This window comes from Heptranchias perlo, chromosome 24, assembly GCF_035084215.1.
Source record: "Heptranchias perlo isolate sHepPer1 chromosome 24, sHepPer1.hap1, whole genome shotgun sequence".
Classification (NCBI taxonomy): Eukaryota; Metazoa; Chordata; class Chondrichthyes; order Hexanchiformes; family Hexanchidae; genus Heptranchias; species Heptranchias perlo.
In genome coordinates, this window is record NC_090348.1 from 19,496,119 (window position 1) to 19,516,736 (window position 20,618).

The 20,618-nt window shown below is 43.4% G+C and overlaps 2 protein-coding genes across 3 annotated transcripts in view; both read left to right on the top strand.

Moving 5' to 3' along the window:
• dus4l (dihydrouridine synthase 4-like (S. cerevisiae)) overlaps nt 1–1,005 on the top strand; it is a 62,691-nt gene extending 61,686 nt beyond the window's left edge. Inside the window, exon 17 of the mRNA XM_068004588.1 lies at nt 761–1,005. Coding sequence (XP_067860689.1) covers nt 761–796 — 36 coding nt within the window. The 3' untranslated portion in view covers nt 797–1,005. The remainder of the gene's footprint in view (nt 1–760) is intronic.
• Nucleotides 1,006–16,145: 15,140 nt separating this feature from the next.
• slc26a4 (solute carrier family 26 member 4) overlaps nt 16,146–20,618 on the top strand; it is a 55,734-nt gene continuing 51,261 nt past the window's right edge. The window contains exons 1-2 of one of the 2 annotated variants that reach the window (XM_068004870.1): nt 16,146–16,199; nt 16,512–16,592. In XM_068004870.1, the coding sequence (XP_067860971.1) occupies nt 16,163–16,199; nt 16,512–16,592 (118 nt within the window). In that variant the 5' untranslated portion in view covers nt 16,146–16,162. Of the gene's footprint in view, nt 16,245–16,511; nt 16,593–20,618 lie in introns of both variants that reach the window. The other variant, XM_068004871.1, reaches the window with a different exon arrangement.

The following is a 20,618-nucleotide window of genomic DNA, read 5'->3' on the forward strand; positions in this document are numbered from 1 at the left end:
GCGTTTTCTGCAACCCCACTCCACGTTTGGTGGCAGTCTCCAGCCACCTTTCCCCCTTTTTCTTGAACTTCCTCCCTAAAACCCTTTACCTCTCCACCTCTCTCTCATCCCTTTAAAAGCTTTCTGAAAGCCCATCTTTTCCAACAAGATTTTCATCACCAGTCCTAATCTCTCCCTCCATGACTCGGTGTCTGTTCCTTGGCCTTGGATTGTTTTTTACATTGAAGATATTAGATAAATACATGTTATTTGTCATGCTGCATTATTTATTTGTAAGTGTTTTGCATGGCAGTCTGGATTGGTAATTGAATGCTTTGTTTTGTAAGTTTTCCTTTCTTCCCCAATTCTTCTTCTACAGATTACCTGGCCCTTCCACACGTCAGAGTGTAGCCATGTGATCTGTTCCCAGGCCTCTGCTATGAGTTGTGAGACAGTGGTCTGGCTGTTAGTCGCATTCTTTTGATAGGTCATAGTGTGGTGCTTTCCCACAACTGCATGGTTGAGAATATTAAGTCACAATGTAGCTTATTAATTTGGAGGAGGAGGAAAAAGGCTGAGTGTGAACCCGCATCCAGCTACACTTGATACAGTGTTGCTTCATTCCTAATAATTCAGCCCACTCATTATTGACCTGCTAAAGTGATTAGCTGCTTGACTGCAGTAAATATAATTAATGTAAAATTGAAGGACAAAGTTTCTAGGTGTTTATTGCTGTTAGCCAAATAATTACTAAAATCTGTTGTTACTGTACCCTTTTCAGAATCTTGTTGACAGACATGATAAGAAGAATGAGTAAACCGTGAAAGGTTTTGCCTTGTGCCTTTGGATATCTTCTGCAACAACAGAATACTTGTACTTGTGTGTTTTGTTAACTGGATGATGGAGCTAAAAGTAAAGTGAGTCACTGTTCATAAAACAATTAAGTTGATGGCTATTTTGACAAAATGAAAGTTCAGTTTGTCATGCTTCAATCCATTTACATATCAAAAATGGGAAACTGGATGACACAGTATGTTGGAACACTGCTTTTTCAGCTCTGATGCCTGCTAGAAATTCAATCATGGTGAGGCCCGAATAAGTGTGCATTCACATGCCTGACCTCCACATTCCTTTTTGTGCAGTTGTTGTCCCAAGTTTCGAAGTTTTCTCATCAGTTTCATTTAATGAAACCTCCATCATCCCTCATAATTGAAATGATGTGGAGATGCCGGTGATGGACTGGGGTTGACAATTGTAAACAATTTTACAACACCAAGTTATAGTCCAGCAATTTTATTTTAAATTCACAAGCTTTCGGAGACTTCCTCCTTCCTCAGGTAAATGTTTACCTGAGGAAGGAGGAAGTCTCCGAAAGCTTGTGAATTTAAAATAAAATTGCTGGACTATAACTTGGTGTTGTAAAATTGTTTACAACTCATAATTGAAAGCAGCCCTTTGTTGATGATGGAAATTGGCAGATAAACAAGAGTTACAAATTTTGCCTTGCATGTCCGATACCTCAAAATCCTAGGTACACAAATGAAGATAGGTACAATACAAATAACATAAAATGAAATTAATCTTCCTTGGGCTGAGGGGTTGTTTAATGTCAGTCAGAAGGACATGGTTGTTTAATGGTCTGTGTGTTGAGGCAACTTCTTGTGCTAGGCTTTGTCCTGTGAAATTTCTGGCAGACAATCTGGAGATGGATAAGGGAGTGTGGATAAAAGAGGTTTCACTGTATTGTTAAAATTTAGTTTTGTTCAATCTGTTGAACTAAACAGCAAGTGATTGTAATAATGTGAAAATGTAGTTACTTTCTCTGTTGGTATCTACGTGTTGGACTTCACAATCTTTGTAAATCCCATCAATTTATTTTACTTTCATCGGAATGTTCCAAAAATTCAGAGTCTTAATAGAATTTTATTGAGGGAGTTCACAGTTTGGGTTCTCTCTGCTGGGTACACAACTGAATGAAGAGGTTGTACTGAAAAGTTCTTAACCGCCACATACTTATTCTGCTTCCTTCCTCTTTCCTTCCCTCCCTTAAAATGATGTTACCCCCACCAGACCATAACAGGTAAAAAAAAACCTGATGTGTTGCTTTGTTTGCAATATAAAACCGTTGAGATTGTAATGTGCGTATTTCAGGATCAGTGTAGAAGATACAAAAAATGTCTGTTCAGTAATTAATGGCATCTGCATGTCAGTTTACTTGATTTTTTTTTTACAAACTGCATTTTTTGGGCTTATGCTTACACAATAAAAATCTACAATCAAATGTTTTAATGCTGTTTTATTGTAAACAAGTGCATGGTTCATTTGTTCCTGTAACTACTACATCCTCTTCTCCACATTCTTTTTTTTCTCCCCTCCTTTTCCTATTTTCATTATTTGTAGCTCAGGACAATTTCACAGGTATCAGCCTATGCTTCCATCAATCAGTCACTAGGAATCAGAACTTGAGGATGATGGAAGTTCCACCTAAGGTTTTCTACTCTCCCATTTACAAAGTGGGGAAACAAACTTGAGCAACGCATGCATGAGAAAGTTGAAAAATGTTGGAAGGAATAAGCAATGTGAATGATTGATTAGATAAAAATGAAAAAAAACCATAGCTAGGACTCTTGCATCTCTTACTACCTTTCCCCATCCCACTCTGTTTGGTAGACAAATGATACGTTTTTAACCACTCAGATTCCTTTTTGAATGTATGTTTGTTTCAACTGAATTCATGCACTTTTTCTCCTCGTGCCTCCCCTAACAGATTTTCTATTGGTCGCAAACCTCTGTAGCTGTCATGGTGGCTTAGGCAGCCTACTCTTCAACCACTAGCGATGCTGCCTTTATCTAGTCAGCCATAAGGAAACTCCTGCCCTTGAGAGGGTGCAGCACAAGGTGACCAAGATAATGCCAAGTATCAAGCATCTGTCAGGAACATTTTGAGGAAGTTGGGCACCTATGTAGCTGCGATTATGGTGCTTTATCTAGTCCTGCTGGGCCTATCTGTGGGATCAATATAGTTAATCATCCCATCCTCCTCCAAAGCCTTTCACCTTCTCAATGGGACTACCTGTCCAAACGCAGCTGGCGTATCTGCAGCAAATGGCTTTTCTGCCACTCATATCCTATCCTATCTCTTGTTTATTAATTCCTCCACAATAATGCCCCTCCTCTCTCCGGAAGCGCCTCTGGCCTATTGGCCCTCCCTAAATGCTCTGCTCCTCTGAATCGCCTTCTATTAATCCCTGCCTCTTCGCCCCACCATTGGTGTTATAACCTTCAAAAAACCCATCGCTTTTAGCAAGCTTTTCACACAATTTCCTAATCTCTCTCTATTCCCATTCCCAACCACTATCTGTGAAGTGTCTTGGAACCTTTTCTATGTTAAAGCTCCTATATAATTTATCTGTTCATCTTTCTTTTTCTTCTGTTTTTTATTTTGAGATGATCTAACAGAAACCTCCAAAGTTATTCAGAGGATAAAATTGATGGATAATTAATCATACCAATGAAGAGTTCAAAATCAAGGAGGCATAAGAGTAGATAGTGAATTCAGGTGCATTAGAATGTTAGCAGAAAGAGGCAGCAATTAGTATAAATTGGTTTAGGAAACAACAGTTGGACTTTGTGAATATATCTGTCGAGTTGCTTGACTAGTTCATGGAACAGCTCTCCCAACTTGAACACTAGTCCCCAGTGAGGAGGACTTTGCAGGGTTGACTAGGCTTGGATTGCTTGAGCCTTGTCTTGATCCGAGGCCTGGGTCATTGCCAGTAGGTCTGTCTGATATTTCTTCATGATTGTGTTCTGTAGTGATTGTTTACAACTGAGTGACTTCCTAGGCCACTTCAGAGGCCATTAAGAGTCAATCATGTATTGTGGGACTGGAGTCACATGTCGACCAGATCAAGTAGGGGTGGCGGATCCCCTTGAAGGGCATTAGTGAACCTGTTGAGTTTCTGTGACAATCTGGCAGCTTTAATGGTCATTTTTTTCTGGTGCTAACTCAAATTACAAACTTACTGAATTCAGTTTCACAACTTGCCATGTTGGGATTTGAACTCAAGCTCTCTGGCTAGTCCAATACCATAACCACTATACTACGATTAATGGAACCATTCTTAAATTTGCTAATTACATGAAAATATGCAAAGGGATAGTAATTCAGACCAAATCAATGGGTTTCAGGCCAGCCTAGACAAGAAGGGGGAATAGGCATATGTGTAACAGGTGTCCTGTTAATGTGGATAAACACAGTGCTATGCATTTGGTGTTAGGATATTCCAAGCTAATCTTTACCATGCAAGGGCACCCATTAAAACATAAGATCAAGACAGTCCTGGGGGTAAAAGCTGATCATACATTAAAGGTGCACAATGTGAAGTGGCTATGGGGAAAGCAAATAGGGTTTTAGGTTTTATCGCTAGAACCAAAATGAGCAGTACTATACTTCAGTACAGATGTATTACAGCCTTCTATAACTTCAGTATTGTGGCCAGTTTTGGTCCCCACAGGTGGTGAAGGATATCAAGGCTGTGAAGAGGGTGCAGAAGATCATGGTGATGCCAAACCTTAGACTCCTGATTATGAGGATAGGCTGTAAGAGTTAGGCTATTTACTTTGGAGAAACAGTTAGAGGGGATATGATTTAGGTTTTCTTTTAAATGAAGGGATTGGACTCATTTTGGTTGGATAGGTTATTTGAGATGAAAAGGGATGGTAGGACTATACAGCGTGCATATAAAATCCTCAAGACAAGATTTAAGTAAGATGTCAGGAAATATTTTTATAAGAGCACAGCAGGACAGATTGAGGCCATGAAATTAAGGATGCCAGCCGATAGGTTTTGGTCAGTTGGGAGAGCTACCTTGGGCACGAAAGAAAGAAACAACTTGCAATTTATAAACATGCTGAAGAATTTGAATTCAATTCAATGGACAGGAAGTTACTGGAGATTGTCAAGGAAGGGCACGATAGATGATCAGGACTTCAGATTGGTTATTATGTGGGCAGCAGGAGGAGTCTGAATGTTGGAACTTATGTAGAATGGCACTTAGGAGGCTGGCAAAGAGAGTGTTGAAGTTGAGCCTGGAGGGGAGAAAGACACACACAAGGATTTCTGGTGGGTGGAAGTGAGGTAGAAACACAGAATGGCAATATTTCATACGCAGGAGTAGGCAGTCCTGATGATGGACTGCATGTGGGGTTTGAAGTTCAGTTCATATTTGAACAGAACACTTGGGTTCAGCCTCAGTGAGCAGCTGGGAAGTGGATGAGATCAAGGGCTAAGATGCAAAGTTTCTGGCGAGATCCAAAGAGGATAGCTTCTTTCCAATGTTGAGCTGCAGAAAGTTCTAGCTCAATCATGACTTAACATTGTACAAGCAATCAGACAGCATAACAATTTTTGGATTGAGGGCAATGGTGGAGAGATGAAGTTGTGTATCATTGGCATACCTATGAAGGCTGGCCCCATGCTTATGGATATTGTAACCATGTGGCAACATATAGATAAGAAATAGTAGGGGGACAATGATGCAAAGGTGACTAGGCACAAAAGAAAAACCATTGCAGAATAAGTTCTGGCTATATGGGGGAGGTAGGAAATTGACCTATCTGAGGGTGGTGCCACAGGGTGAGGTGGTGGAGAATGATGGTGTGGTTAACTGTATCAAAAGATGGTAAGGACAAGGAGGATAATGTATTGAGAGTACAGTTACGAATTAAACTAGAGTGGCCTCCCTGCTGTGGGTGGGATAGAAATTAAAATATTAATCAGCTGTAATAGAATCATCTATTAGGAAAGGTTTGTAAGAAATTAAGGATGTCAGCCGATCAGCTTTGGTCAGTTGGGAGAGCAGCCTTGGGCATGAAAAAAAGAAACAACTTATATTCATCTTTCACAACCTCAGGATGTCCCAAAGCATTTCACAGCCAATGAAGTATAGTCATTGTTGCAATGTAGGGAAACACAGCAGCCAATTTGTGCTCTGACAAATGGCAATGAGATAAATGACCAGTTAATCTGTTTTTGGTGGCCTTGATTGAGGACACCAGAAGAAATCCCCTGCTCTTTGAGTAATGCCATGGGATCTTTTACATCAACCTCAGTTTAATATTTCATCCAAAGGGCAGCATTCTCTTAATATTGAACTGGTGTCAGTCTAGATTATGTGCTTAAGTCACTGGAGTGAGGCTTAAACCCACAACCTTCTGACTCAGAGGGAAGAGTGCTACCACTGAACCAAGGCTAATTGTTTGAACAAGCCTTGCTACAGAAACTTTGGACCACTAAGGAACACAAAGGTGTTTATGTTACCAATCTGCATTTGGCTATGCCAAGTATTGTATCTACATATACTTACCTTGATCCTTCCATACAATTTGATCCAGACACCTATTGCTAATTAAGGGCTACTGGTACAAGCATTATCCATTGAACACCCAACCAGTTTATGTAACTTCTCTAACTGGTGTTAGGGGATTCACCAGCACCATAGTTCTCTACTAGTGTCTGCCACTGAGAAACATAACAGTTATTGGGGATGTTGTGAACATTAGACACATGTGATATACAGATTTTTCATTTTAAAATCTGCCATTTAAATTTCTTGTATTTTTACCAGTCAGTTTGAAAAGCCTTCAGATTGACAAAACAAATACAAAATGAAATGCATTTTTTCCTTTCATACAACTTGTTTGGGCAGTGCATTAACTTTTCTATGATAGTGAAACTATATGGCCGTCCCATAGGTTTTGAAGTTCCCTATGGCAAAAAAGTTCAAGGCAGCTGTAATTTTGACTCTCACCTGTAGAGCTGTTGGACTGATAGGGCACGATTTTTACTCCGAGCTGGGTACCCCACATGTCCGCAGATCTTTGCGTGTGGAACCCAGAAGCAAATGGAGTGCATCGCAATTTGTGATCACAACTTAATTGAAGGTACGTATTTGAACTTCCAGGTTTCCCACATGCCAGGCAGCCAGATTGATAGGCTGGCTGCCTGTCGGCAGTGAAAGGAGCTGCAAATTAGAGAGGGGGACAGAAAGGAGAGACCATTGGACTTGGAAAAAATCAGAGGGGTGGGGGGGATGTGGACGACATCCGGGGTGGGGGCACGGCGGGGTTGGCCAGCAACGGAGATTGGTGGGGGTGGATGATCAGCCAGCAATGACATCCAGGGGTCCAGCCAGCAATGGAGATCGCGGGGGGGGGGATCCACCATTGTGGGGGTGGATTGGCCCATCGCAGGGTTCCTGTTGGCCAAGTGAGCTTGTTGGGCCTGGATGAAGCCCATCATCCTGCTCCTCCGGGCCTACAAGCAATGCAATAAAGGCATTCACCTCATGGATCCGACCCTTCCCGCCTACTTTCACCTGATGCAATTCGGGAGCGATGGGAAACCCAAACAGGTAAGATTAAATTAATTTCAATGCACAAAATATTAAGTACCGCACGTATTTCAATGAGGTATATTGCTCTGTTAAGTATCAGCCCGTCGGCTTTAAATGGGGCCGGGACTTCCTGGTGTCTGCTGTCCACACACAGACAAACCTGCCTGGGTTAAACCCAGAAGTGGGCGAGTTAGAGCCAGGATGCTGTCTCGCTCCAAAAAGCTGTTATTTTAACCTCCCACCTGCCCCCAACCCACCCGGTCTTGGGGGTTAAAATTTACCTCATAGAATCAGTGTCCAGATCTGCAGTAAACAAGCCGCAGTAAACAAGCCACAGACCTCGGTAATAACCTGCCTGCTGACTCAGCACTTCCTCAAATGCTGTTTAGATTACACAATCATTACGGATGAGAAATATCATTTGATCCATCTTAATTCATCCAGCCAGAGGACTCTAAGGTCCCTATTGCAGCATTTAATTGTTTCATAAATGATTCCAGGGTTTTTGCCTTCACTATATCTGGAAGTCTATCCCATATGTTTGTTCCTTTTTTTCTAAAGAAGATTTTCTTGATGAATGCTTAAATATAGTTTTTCCTAGTTTGAACTGTGTCCCCTTATCCTACTCTCAAGTTAGTTTAAAGTAATTTTCTGGATTTACCTTTTCCATACTATCTATTATCTTAAGTATCTCTATAAGGTCACCTCTCAGATCCTTCCTTTTGAGACTGAAAAGCCCAAGTTCCTGCAGTCTTTCCTCAAAACTCAGACCCATGACATTTGTGTCTCAGTGGCCAGAATTGGGCATAGCACTGAACTCAAGAACGGTCTGACAAGAGGACTGCAAAGTTTGATTGTGGTCTGTTTCCTTTTGCTCCTTGCCAATCCAAATTGTGCACTTAAGGGTAGAAGATCAAATTTTCTTATTGGTATCTGACATATGTGAAAATGGAATCATCAGCAGACAGTGAAAAGTAAACTGTTACATTCTGTCTGAGGGGTATTTCATCAAAGGAATTCAAAGCAGAAGTGGTCACTAGTAGGCTTGTGCACACAAATGTTTGCCTAATACAAATTTATGATCCATGTACAATCTTCTTCTCACGTAAGACAACCCATTTCTTCTACCATAATAAAAGCAGAAAATGCTGGAGAAGGTCAGCATGTCAGGCAGCATCTGTGGACAAAGAAACAGAGTTAACGTTTCAGGTCGAAGACCTTTCGTCAGAACTGGAAGATGTTAAAAGACTTAAAGTTTTTGAGCTGGGGAAAGCGGGGAGGGAGTGGAGAGGAGGAAAGAACAAAAGGGAAGGTCTGGATAGGGTGGAGGGCAGGAATGGTTAAATGACAAAAGGGATGATGGTGCAAGGCAAGGAGGATGGTAATGGGACAGATTAAGAAACAAAAGATTGATCAGTAGCAGCTGTAAATGGCAGCAGCAGAACCATTACCAGCACTAGCTGACTGAAAAAAATGGGAGCAGTGATTATGATCTGAAATTATTGAAATCAGTGTTGAGTCCGGAAGGTTGTAAAGTGCCTAAACGAAAGATGAGGTGCTGCTCCTCGAGCTTACATTGAGCTTCACTGGAACAGTGTAAGAGGCTGAGGACAGAGAGGTCAGAGTAGGAGTGGGAAGGGGAATTAAAATGGCAAGCGACCGGCAGGTTAGGGTCACACTTGCGGACAAAGCGGAGGTGTTCAGCAAAGCGATCACCCAGCCTGCATTTGGTCTCCCCAATGTAGAGGAGACTGCATTGTGTGCAGCGGATACAGTATACTAAATTGAAAGTAGTACAAGTAAACTGCTGTTTCACCTGGAAGGAGTGTTGGGGCCCTGGACGGTGGGAAGGGAGGAGATGAAGAGGCAGATGTTGCATCTCCTGCACTTGCAAGGGAAGGTGGTGTGGAGAGGAGAGCTGGTGTTGGGGATGATGGAAGAGTAGACTAGGGTGTCGCGGAGAGAGTGGTCCCTTCAGAATGCTGGGAGGGGAGGGGAAGATGTGTTTGGTGGTGGGATCATACTGGAAGTGGTGGAAATGGCGGAGGATGATACGTTGAATGTGGAGGCTGGTGGGGTGGAAGGTGAGGACAAGGTGGACCCTATCATGGTTCTGGGAGGGAAGGGAAGGGGTGTGGGCAGAAGTGCGGGAAATAGGACAGACACGATGGAAGGCCCTGAAAATGATAGTGGAGGGGAATCCTCGGTTGAGGAAAAAGGAAGACATATCAGAAGCATTGGTGCGGAAGGTGGTATCGTCAGAACAGATGTGACGGAGATGCAGAAACTGAGAGAAGGGAATTGAGTCCTTAGAGGAAGTGGGGTGGGAGCAAGTGTAATCAAGGTAGCTATGGAAGTCGGTGGGCTTATAATCGATATTGGTTGACAATCTATCCACAGAAATGGAGATAGAAAAGTCGAAGAAGGGAAGGGAAGTGTTGGAAATGGACCATGTGAAGGAGAGGGAAAGGTGGAAATGGGAAGCAAAGTTGATGAAATTTTCCAGTTCGGGGCGAGAGCAGGAAACGGCACCGATGCAGTCATCGATGTACCGGAAAATGAGGTGAGGGAGGGGACCTGAGTAGGACTGGAACAAGGAATGTTCCATGTATTCCACAAAAAGGCAGGCATAGCTGGGACCAATACAGGTTTCCAGTGCGACACCTTTTATTTGGAGGAAGTGAGTGGAGTCAAAAGAGAAGTTGTTCAATGTAAGAACAAGTTCAGCCAGGCGGAGGAGGGTGGTGGTGGATGGGGACTGGTTGGGCCTCCGTTCAAGGAAGAAGCGGAGGGCCCGCAGGCCGTCCTGGTGGGGGATGGAGGTGTAGAGGGACTGGATGTCCATGGTGAAACGGAGACAGTGAGGGCCAGGAACTGGAAACTGTTAAGGTGACGGAGGGCGTCAGAAGAGTCGTGGATGTAGGTCGGAAGAGACTGGACAAGGGGAGAAAAAAAGTGTCAAGATAGGAGGAAATAAGTTCCATGGGGCAAGAACAGGCTGAAACGATGGGTCTCCCAGGGCAGCCCTGTTTGTGGATCTTGGGAAGGAGGTAGAAATGGGCTGTGCGGGATTGGGGACTATGAGGTTGGAGGCTGTGCAGTAAAGATCTCCAGAGGAGTTGAGGTCAGTGACGGTCTGGGAAATTATGGCTTGATGTTGGGCAGTGGGGTCATGATCCAGGGGGAGGTAGGAGGAGGTGTCGGAGAGTTGGCATTCAGACTCCGCATGGTAGAGGTCTGTTCACCACTCAACAACAGCACTGCCCTTGTCAGCAGACTTAATGACAATGTTAGGTTTGGACCTGAGAGAACGGAGTGCTGCAAGTTCAGAGGGAGGTACGTTAGAGTGAGTGAGGGGATTAGAGAAATTGAGACGGCCAACATCACGCCGGCAGTTCCCAATGAAAAGATCAGGAGAGGGTAAGAGGCCAGAGGGAGGGGTCCAGGTGGAATGAGAATTCTGAAGATGGGAGAAAGGGTCTGCTGTGCGGGGGGATGACTCCTGGCCAAAGAGGTGGGCGCGGAGGCAAAGGCGACAGAAGAAGAACTCAGTGTCGTGTCGAGCTCGAAATTCATTGAGGTTGGGGCATAAGGGGATGAAGCTTTGCTGAGAACTGATCGTTCAGGGTCAGAGAGGGGAAGGTCAGAGGGAATGGTGAAAACATGACAATGGGTGAGATTGGAAAGAGGGATGGGGTCAGAGGAAAGTGATGGGGAAGAAGGATCAGGAGGGTTATTGGTATCTAAGAGTTGTTAAAGATTGTGGTCCTTGACACCTGAAAGGAAGAAGAAAAGTTTTTTTGTTAAAGCGCCGGATGAGGGGAAGGATGAAATGGAACTGCGGACCAGGACACTACCATGAGGAGTTCCTCAAGGCAGTGTCCTAGGCCCAACCATCTTCAGCTGCTTCATCAATGACCTTCCCTCCATCATAAGTTCAGAAATGGGACTGTTCGCTGATGATTGCACAGTGTTCAGTTCCATTCGCAACCCCTCAAATAATGAAGCAGTCCGAGCCCGCATGCAGCAAGACCTGGACAACATCCAGGCTTGGGCTTATAAGTGGCAAGTAACATTCGCTCCAGACAAGTGCCAGGCAATGACCATCTCCAACAAGAGAGAGTCTAACCACCTCCCCTTGACATTCAATGGCATTACCATCGCCAAATCCCCCACCATCAACATCCTGGGAGTCACCATTGACCAGAAACTTAACTGGACCAGCCATATAAATACTGTGGCTACAAGAGCAGGTCAGAGCCTGGGTATTCTGCGGCGAGTTACTCACCTCCTGACTCCCCAAAGCCTTTCCACCATCTACAAGGCACAAGTCAGGAGTGTGATGGAATACTCTCCACTTGCCTGGATGAGTGCAGCTCCAACAACACTCAAGAAGCTCGACACCATCCAGGACAAAGCAGCCCGCTTGATTGGCACCCCATCCACCACCCTAAACATTCACTCCCTTCACCACCGGCGCACAGTGGCTGCAGTGTGTACCATCGACAGGATGGACTGCAGTAACTCGCCAAGGCTTCTTCGACAGCACCTCCCAAACCCGCGACCTCTACTACCTAGAAGGACAACAGCAGCAGGCACATGGGAACAACACCACCTGCACGTTCCCCTCCAAGTCACACACCATCCCGACTTGGAAATATATCACCGTTCCTTCATTGTCGCTGGGTCAAAATCCTGGAACTCCCTTCCTAACAGCACTGTGGGAGAACCTTCACCACACGGACTGCAGCGGTTCAAGAAGGCGGCTCATCACCACCTTCTCAAGGGCAATTAGGGATGGGCAATAAATGCTGGCCTCGCCTGCGACGTCCACATCCCATGAACGAATAAAAAAAAGTGCCAATGAAGAGAGGTCGAGAGCATGCACGTGGCGGCGCATGGCATTGAGGACGGATCTCAGGAAGCGATGAGAGCAGTGGTTCGAGGAACGCTGAATATCATAGAGATATCTGTAATCATGGGTGGATCCGAAACATAAAAGGTGGAATTTAAGTTGGAAACCACGTGGATTAAGTCGGAGCTGGAGACGGTTGCTGAGGAAAGAGATGTGGCTGTGAAAGCAAGGTTTAGAAGACACCTGATCAAACACGAGACATGAAACAGAAAGCAATGAAGGTGAACAAGGTAAAATAGACAAACGGAAATCCCGTCGGAAAGAGGAGAACTTCTTCAAGGTGGGCATTCCTGGGTGAGAAGTGGCCATGAATTAAACCCTGAATCAAAAGCAAAATACTGTGGATGCTGGAAATCTGAAATAAAAACAGAAATGCTGGAAAAGCTCAGCAAGTGAGGCAGCATCTGTGGAGAACGAAGCAGAGTTAACGTTTCAGGTCGAAGACCTTTTGTCAGAACTGGAAGATGTTAAAAGAGTTAAAGTTTTTGAGCAAGTACAGAGCCAGGGAAAGGGGGGGGAGGGGGGTGTGGGGCGAGGCGAAAAGAACAAAAGGGAAGGTCTGTGATAGGGTTGAGGGCAGGAGTGATTAAATGACAACAGGGATGATGGTGCAAGGCAAGGAAGGTGGGAATGGGACAGGTTAAGAAACAAAAGATTGATCAGTAGCAGCTGTAAATGGCAGCAGCAGAACCCGGCACCTGCTGACCGAAGAAATGGGAGCAGTGGTTATGATCTGAAATGATTGAAATCAGTGTTGAGTTCAGAAGGTTGTAAAGTGCCTAAACGAAAGATGAGTTGCTGATCCTCGAGGTCCCATTGAGCTTCACTGGAACAGTGTAAGAGGCTGAGGACAGAGAAGTCAGTGTGGGAGTGGGACGGGGAATTAAAATGGCAAGTGACCAGCAGGTCAGGGTCACGCTTGCAGACAGAGCGGAGGTGTTCAGCAAAGCGATCACCCAGCTGCTATGGTCTCCCCAATGTAGAGGAGACTGCATTGTGTGCAGTGGATACAGTATACGAAATTGAAAGAAGTACAAGTAAACCGCTGTTTCAACTGGCAGGAGTGTTTGGGGCCCTGGACGGTGGGAAGGGAGGAGATGAATGGGCAGGTGTTTCATCTCCTACGCTTACACAGGAAGGTGCCGTGGGGAGGACAGCTGGTATTGGGGGTGATGGAAGAGTGGACTAGGGTGTCACGGAGGGAGCGATGCCTTTGGAATGTTGAAAGGGGAGGGGAAGATGTGTTTGTTGGTGGGATCATGCTGGAGATGGCGGAGGATGATACATTGAATGTGGAGGCTGGTGGGGTGGAAGGTGAGGACAAGGTGGACCCTATCATGGTTCTGGTAGGGAAGGGAAGGGGTGAGGGCAGAAGTGCGGGAAATAGGACGAAATGGGCGAGGGCCCTGTCAATTACGGTGGCGGGGAATCCTGGATTGAGGAAAAAGGAAGACATATCAGAAGCACTGGTGCAGAAGGTGGTATTGTCTGAACAGATGCAACGGAGACGGAGAAACTGGGAGAAGGGACTAGAGTCCTTACTGGAAGCGGGGTGGGAGGAAGTGTAATCAAGGTAGCTGTGGGAGTTGATGGGCTCAAAATAGATATTGGTTGACCCTAGAAATGGAGATACTGAAGTCGAGGAAGGGAAGGGAAGAGTCGGAGATGGACCATGTGAAGGCGAGGGAAGGGTGGAAATGGGAAGCAAAATTGATGAAATTTTCCAGTTCGGGGCGACAGCAGGAAACGGCACCGATACAGTCATCAATGTACCAGAAAAAGAGGTGAGGGAGGGGATATGAGTAGGACTGGAACAAGGAATGTTCCACGTAAACCACAAAAAGGCAGGCATAACCGGGATCTATACGGGTTCCCATTGCAACACCTTTTATTTGGAGGAAATGAGTCAAAGGAGAAGTTGTTCAATGTAAGAACAAGTTTAGACAGACGGAGGAGGGTGGTGGTGGATGGGAACTGGTTGGATCTTTACATCCAGCAGATCGTGCTCTCGGTTGTTCCTATAACAAAGTCCCTTTTTACACGCACAGGTTGTCAGCCTGACTCATAGCTCCTACCCGGAAAGCCAACTAGCAGTGATGGGATGGGGTCACCACTCCACTACCATTGGACACGAGTATCCCGCTTGATGTAACCCAATATTCAAAGTTCAGGCCTCTGTTTCCCTGCTCGCCAGGGCTGGCTAGGTACAATAATGGATGTGTGTCATTATTAGTCATTTGTTTGGCTATCAGTCAAGGTTTTTTTTGTCCATCTTAACTGTATCCCCATTATTGTTTAAATTCTATCCTGATCCTATAGGCAAATTAAATTTATTTTGACAATTTTCTTAATTTCCCCTCCCCCCCCGAACCCCCCCCCCCACTTCTCTCCTGAAGAAGTATAATTCCACAGGTGATGTTTGCTCTTTGGAGCCTCGCCCAAGTGGCCATTATTCATGTGTAAACGTTTACAGTGAATGTCAGCAGACTATTTAACAAGGATGGCATCCTTACCTGATGTTCACACATGCAGGGTTGACTGGATAGTAATCAGGTGCAGGAATTCTGGCCCAATTTTCACCTCTCTGACCCAGGGGTAAATGCTGGCCTTGCCAGTGATGGACACATCACATGAACGAATACAAAAAAAAATGATGCCAATTGTAGCACTTCGACATCAATCTTGATCTTAGTGGCGGATGAACTAAGATGGCTGAATGTCCTTCCTCATCCATAATTATCTTGTGACCTTGTGTCAAGTCAGTTGAAATTTTAACAGATTTTGTTTCCGAACTGAATTAGTAAACAATGCATCAGACTGCTTTCCAATTCTCATTAACCTAGGGTAATGGGGATGGGGGAGAGGGGAGGGGAAGGGGGAAGTGTCCCAAAGTGGCCACAATATAAACGGGAGGGGAGTGAATTTTCAAAATGGCCTGGGGCACCGTGGAACTCCTGCAAAACCACATTACTGGTTCGGAAATCTGCATTCCAAGCCAGTGGTTCAGCCTGTTATGCCTTCCACAGTTTACTATGGAAACACTCTCCCGTCACACAAGAATGTTTCAGTCGAGTCTCCTTCTCTGCTAAAGCTCTCATATAACGTCACCAATGGGGAAAATTCCTGTATGTCCTGAACAGGTCAGTAGGAAACAGTTGGGGTGGGGGAGGAAGACCTCAAACTATCATGAACTACCCAACCTAAGGAGGTCGCCAGAATAGGCAAGCAGGGAGGGAGAACTGACTTAAAAGATATCCACTGATAAGAGAATGACCTTGAGACTAATATTTTCTTCTATAAAAAGACTCAGTACTTTAGAGGAAAAAAAATCATTCTAGACTTTCCTTCCCCTTTCAGTATATGGAAACTGAAAAACTACCCTGCTTTAACTGGATATTAGAAACAGTCTTTGGAAACTCATGAGCTTTTTCACTTAAAAATGAGCATGTTAAACCAGCAAAGTCATTTCCATGATTTATTCTAGTTTTTGGTACTCAAACTCATCCTTCTTATTCATCATCACACCATTAGTCATTGTAATCCATTAAATAAATGTGTTAATTACGGTGATGTCCAAGCTTGCCTTTGATGAGCAAACTAAAGCTCCTTTTATCTACCTATACATTTAGGTGAAAAACAATAACAGGTTCTCATATTGGGTGAAGAGTTAATGGCTCAAAAGGGTTCAAGCTAAAAAAAAAATGTTGCTGAACTAGTTTAGGATATAGTGACTGCACTAGTAGCATTCCTAATAATAGATCCACCCCTTCCTGAAAACAGCAAGATTCTATTGTCTTTTTTAACTTTAAAAAGGTGTGGAGTCAAGAGCTCCCTATTTTTCTGACTTGACTTGCTGAAGGTGTTGGAGTCAATGAGCAGTCCTAGGCACCTAGGGCCTATTTGTATAGGTAGGCTATAGAACAACTGAACTCAGCAGGTCTAAACACATGCAGGTACGCCACTCTATATTTTTGTAACTGTTCCCTCCCCTCTACTTCCACGGTTGACTGAAGAGAATCAGTAAGCATTAAAGCTGAAATTTGAGGATAGTATATATATTCAGAGATCACATGGCTATGCAATGCTGTACAGGACTCGTTACATTGCTGATTTGCAGTGATGTAGAGTACACAGAGAGGATACGACCTGTGTGTTGCAAATAAATAAACTATCTGTATTTGTTTCTGCTAAATCTGATTCCATCCATCATTTAATTTCAGAGCAAATAGAGCCCTACTCTGCAAGTCATATGGACCAGAGGGTCACTGCATTGCACTACGGTGGCTCTACAGACAGTCAAGGTACAGTCCTGTTGTTATATGGTTTGACAAGGAATTGCGCATATATTGTTACTTAATCTGTTGCGTGAACATCTAAATTAAAACTGATCACTAATAATCTTACAATATCTAAAAATTAAGTAATTAGTGTAAATAAGAGAAATTGATAGATAATTCTGAAGTTACATTGTCTAGTGATATCCTGTAAAAAGAAAGAACATTAGGGAGATAGTGCACACATACAGGCATGTGTGCATCAATTGCTTGATAGTTTGTGGTATATTTTCACAGATATATATGATGCTGTAAATTAAGAATGTGTTTTTGTTAAGCATTTTTTTTATTGACAGAAGAAAAAGTGTCATATTACGGTAATATAGCATGTGTCTATCTGTAGAAAACAAGAGGATTTTTTTAAACTTTTGTTTTCCAAACTTTTTTCCATCTACTGAAGGTGCTGGTTCTTGCTAGGTTACAATTGTAAAGGCATAGGTAGCCCTCAATACCTCACACATGTGGTCATGGCCATTTCAGCTTAGGCAGTGAATTTGACAGGCTAGTTGAATGCTGAGCCCGATCCTATTCTCACCTAACAGCTACACTTTCCAGTAAAGGTTACTGGATAGCAATCAGGAGTGGGAACTCGCTGGCTAATTTTTTCTCTTCCCCAGTCTATTTACACTGTGACTAATTGTATCACCCCAACTGCTGTCCTTGCTAAGATAATTAAACACTGCACATGACAAGGATTCAAGCTGGGACCTACTTATTGGAATGGTCTAATGCTACATGGGGAAAGTCTCAAGGGCAGATTAACACATTGGACTATGGCGCCTGTGCCCAGGGACCCAGTCATTTCAGTGTAGTATGCTGTGATATGATTTAGGTTTCATTTAAGCATAGTATATTGTGATGTGATTTGCTTTATTATTAATGCAGTGTATAAACATACTACGGGCCTATTTCTTCATGCATTTTACTACATGTTTGCATTTTAATGGATTGGGGGGAGGGTTGTGCAGGGGCTTATGGAAGAGCTCCAAATGTTCTTGGTGCCCAGGACTCCAAGAATTCTTAACCTGGCTCTGAAAATGCTCTTACCTACTAGCCATTGGGGGAGCTTGCTTTATTTTAACTCCTGTCTAGTCATGGTAATCATTGTGAATTTTGTGCCCTACCTGGTCAAAACAGCCACATCGTAACTTCAAAATGGAAAAAAAAATACAAAAGCGCAAATTATTGGTGTTGTAAAATCCATAGTACAGAAATAAAAAACCACAATCATACAACAACAACAATGTACATTTATATCACACTCCACTTGTGCAGAAGTTGTCTCAGAGTGCTTTACAATAAGGCGAAAAAGGATATGATGGGCACCTAACATGAGGAAATGGGGAGAGAAATGCAGGGGCTAGGGTGGGAAGAGAAATGCAGGGGCTAGGGTGGGGAACAAAAGGCACAGTCAAGGAGGAGGGTTTTGAGGAGGTTCTTGACTGTAGGGAGAGAGGTGGCAAGGCAAACGTGGCTGGGTAGAAAATCCCAGCCGGCAAGAGCATAGTAGCTGAACAAATTTCAGACCCAGATCTTTACTTTGGTGTCTCAATTATTGTGATAAATTATGATTTAATATGATGAGCTATTATTAAATTATAAAATTTAGCAACACTCTAGTTTTGCATTAAAATATTTTAGTAGGCATGGTCATACATATTTAAAATAAGGCTAATGAAATGCTGGCCTTTATATCTAGAGGACTAGAGTACAAGGGGGCAGAAGTTATGCTGCAGCTATACAAAATCCTGGTTAGACCGCACCTGGAGTACTGTGAGCAGTTCTGGGCACCGCACCTTCGGAAGGACATACTGGCCTTAGAGGGAGTTTTACTAGAGTGATACCCGGACTCCAAGGGTTAAGTTACGAGGAGAGATTACACAAATTGGGGTTGTATTCTCTAGAGTTTAGAAAGTTAAGGGGTGATCTGATCGAAGTTTATAAGATATTAAGGGGAAGAGATAGGATGGATAGAGAGAAACTATTTGGGGATTCTAGGACTAGGGGGCACAGTCTAAAAATCAGAGCCAGACCTTTCAGGAGTGAGATTAGAAAACACTTCTACACACAAAGGGTGGTAGAAGTTTGGAACTCTCTTCCACAAACGGCAATTGATGCTAGCTCAATTGCTAAATTTAAATGTGAGATAGATAGCTTTTTGCCAAACAAAGATATTAAGGGATATGGGCCAAATGCAGGTATACGGAGTTAGATCACAGATCAGCCATGATCTTATCAAATGGTGGAGCGGGCTCGAGGGGCTGAATGGCCTATTCCTGTTCCTATGTTCCTAAATTGTAAACAATTTTACAACACCAAGTTATAGTCCAGCAATTTTATTTTAAATTCACAAGCTTTCGGAGATTTTCTCCTTCCTCAGGCAAATGTTTTGCCTGAGGAAGGAGAAAATCTCCGAAAGCTTGTGAATTTAAAATAAAATTGCTGGACTATAACTTGGTGTTGTAAAATTGTTTACAATTGTCAACCCCAGTCCATCACCGGCATCTCCACATCATATGTTCCTAAATGCAGAGTAATCCAAAGGTTGAACATAAATAGGAATACCCCCATGCAGCTTTCTATAATTTCACAGTTCACTGAAGAGTTTCTTCTCCAATTGACAGGCTGTCCTCTGTGCTTACATTGTGGGCTGCCCACCTGCCATTGTCAGTTGCTGGTGTCAGGGTTTAAACTGCTCCCTCTCCCTCTTGTCCAGCCAAAAAAGCAAGGGAAGCAATTAGGAGGAGGCAATGCCAACCTCCATAAGTGGGAGTGAAAGGGTTCTGTTAAAGCTATGATATCACTGTACTTAATAAAACCTTTTAATAAAACCTTTTCCTCCTGCTATGAAGAGTCCAATAACCCTGAAGAGCAAGAGGGAACAGTGTTGATTCCTGGTAATTGACAATGGCAACTTTAATCTGATCATTTATTTCAACTGTTTTAGTCAATTAGTGTTTTCCCATCCAAATGGGAAAAAGTAAATATTGTGCCTATCCACAAGAGGAAATCTCAAAGTCAAATTCTAATATCTATAGACCAATCCAGATGCCAATACCTATACGGTCCTCAGTATTTCCAAGCATGTTAAAACTTATGATAACCTTACTGAATGAGAAATTGTAGCAATATCTCAGTTGTAACAACCTGATATCTGATTGTCAATTTGTGACACTTTCAGTTTCAAGGTCCAGTTGTGAAGTAATTCTTTTGATGCCCAGCATGAACTGGATAACAACAACTTACATTTTATATAGCACCTTTAAGGTAGAAGAATGTCCCACGGTGTAATCAGACAAAAATGTACACCGAATCAGAGAAGGATAAAGAAAGAGAAAGATTAAACATGCTTTTGTACATCCCCTTTCATATCCTCTAGATATCCCAAAGTGTTTTACAGCCAATTAATTACTTTGAAGTATAGTCATTGTTCTTTTTCAGGCAAATGCGGCAACCAATTTGTGTACAGCAAGGTCCCACAAACAGCAAATAAAATAAATGACTGGATAATTTGTTTTGGTGGTGTTGGCCAGGACACCAGGATAACTCCTGGCCTTCTTTGAGTAGTGCCATGAGATCTTTACGTCCATCTAAGCAGGCTGGCAGGGCCTCAGCATAACATCTCATCCAAAAGGTGATACCTCCAACAATGTAGTATTTCCTCAGAACTGCATTGAAGCTTTATCCTAGATTATGCGCTCAAGTTCTGGGGTGTGGAGGATGGTAAAAGTATTAGAAATTATAAGAGGCCAGTAGAAAGGTTGACTGCAAATAATGCTCTTCCTCCTTCCTACAATCTCACTGTATTGAAATCAAAGCTTATTGGACTGAGCCTCATTCCCTTCCCTTGTTTTTCTTAGGGTTTCAAAACCTTTGTTTGGGAGTCACATAATCATTACTCTTTCCTTTTACTTTGTCTTCCCTCCTACTCTTTTCAGCCACAGTGGTGCCCGGCCCTTGGGCTTTCACCTAGGTCTCCCAATAAGAAAAAAC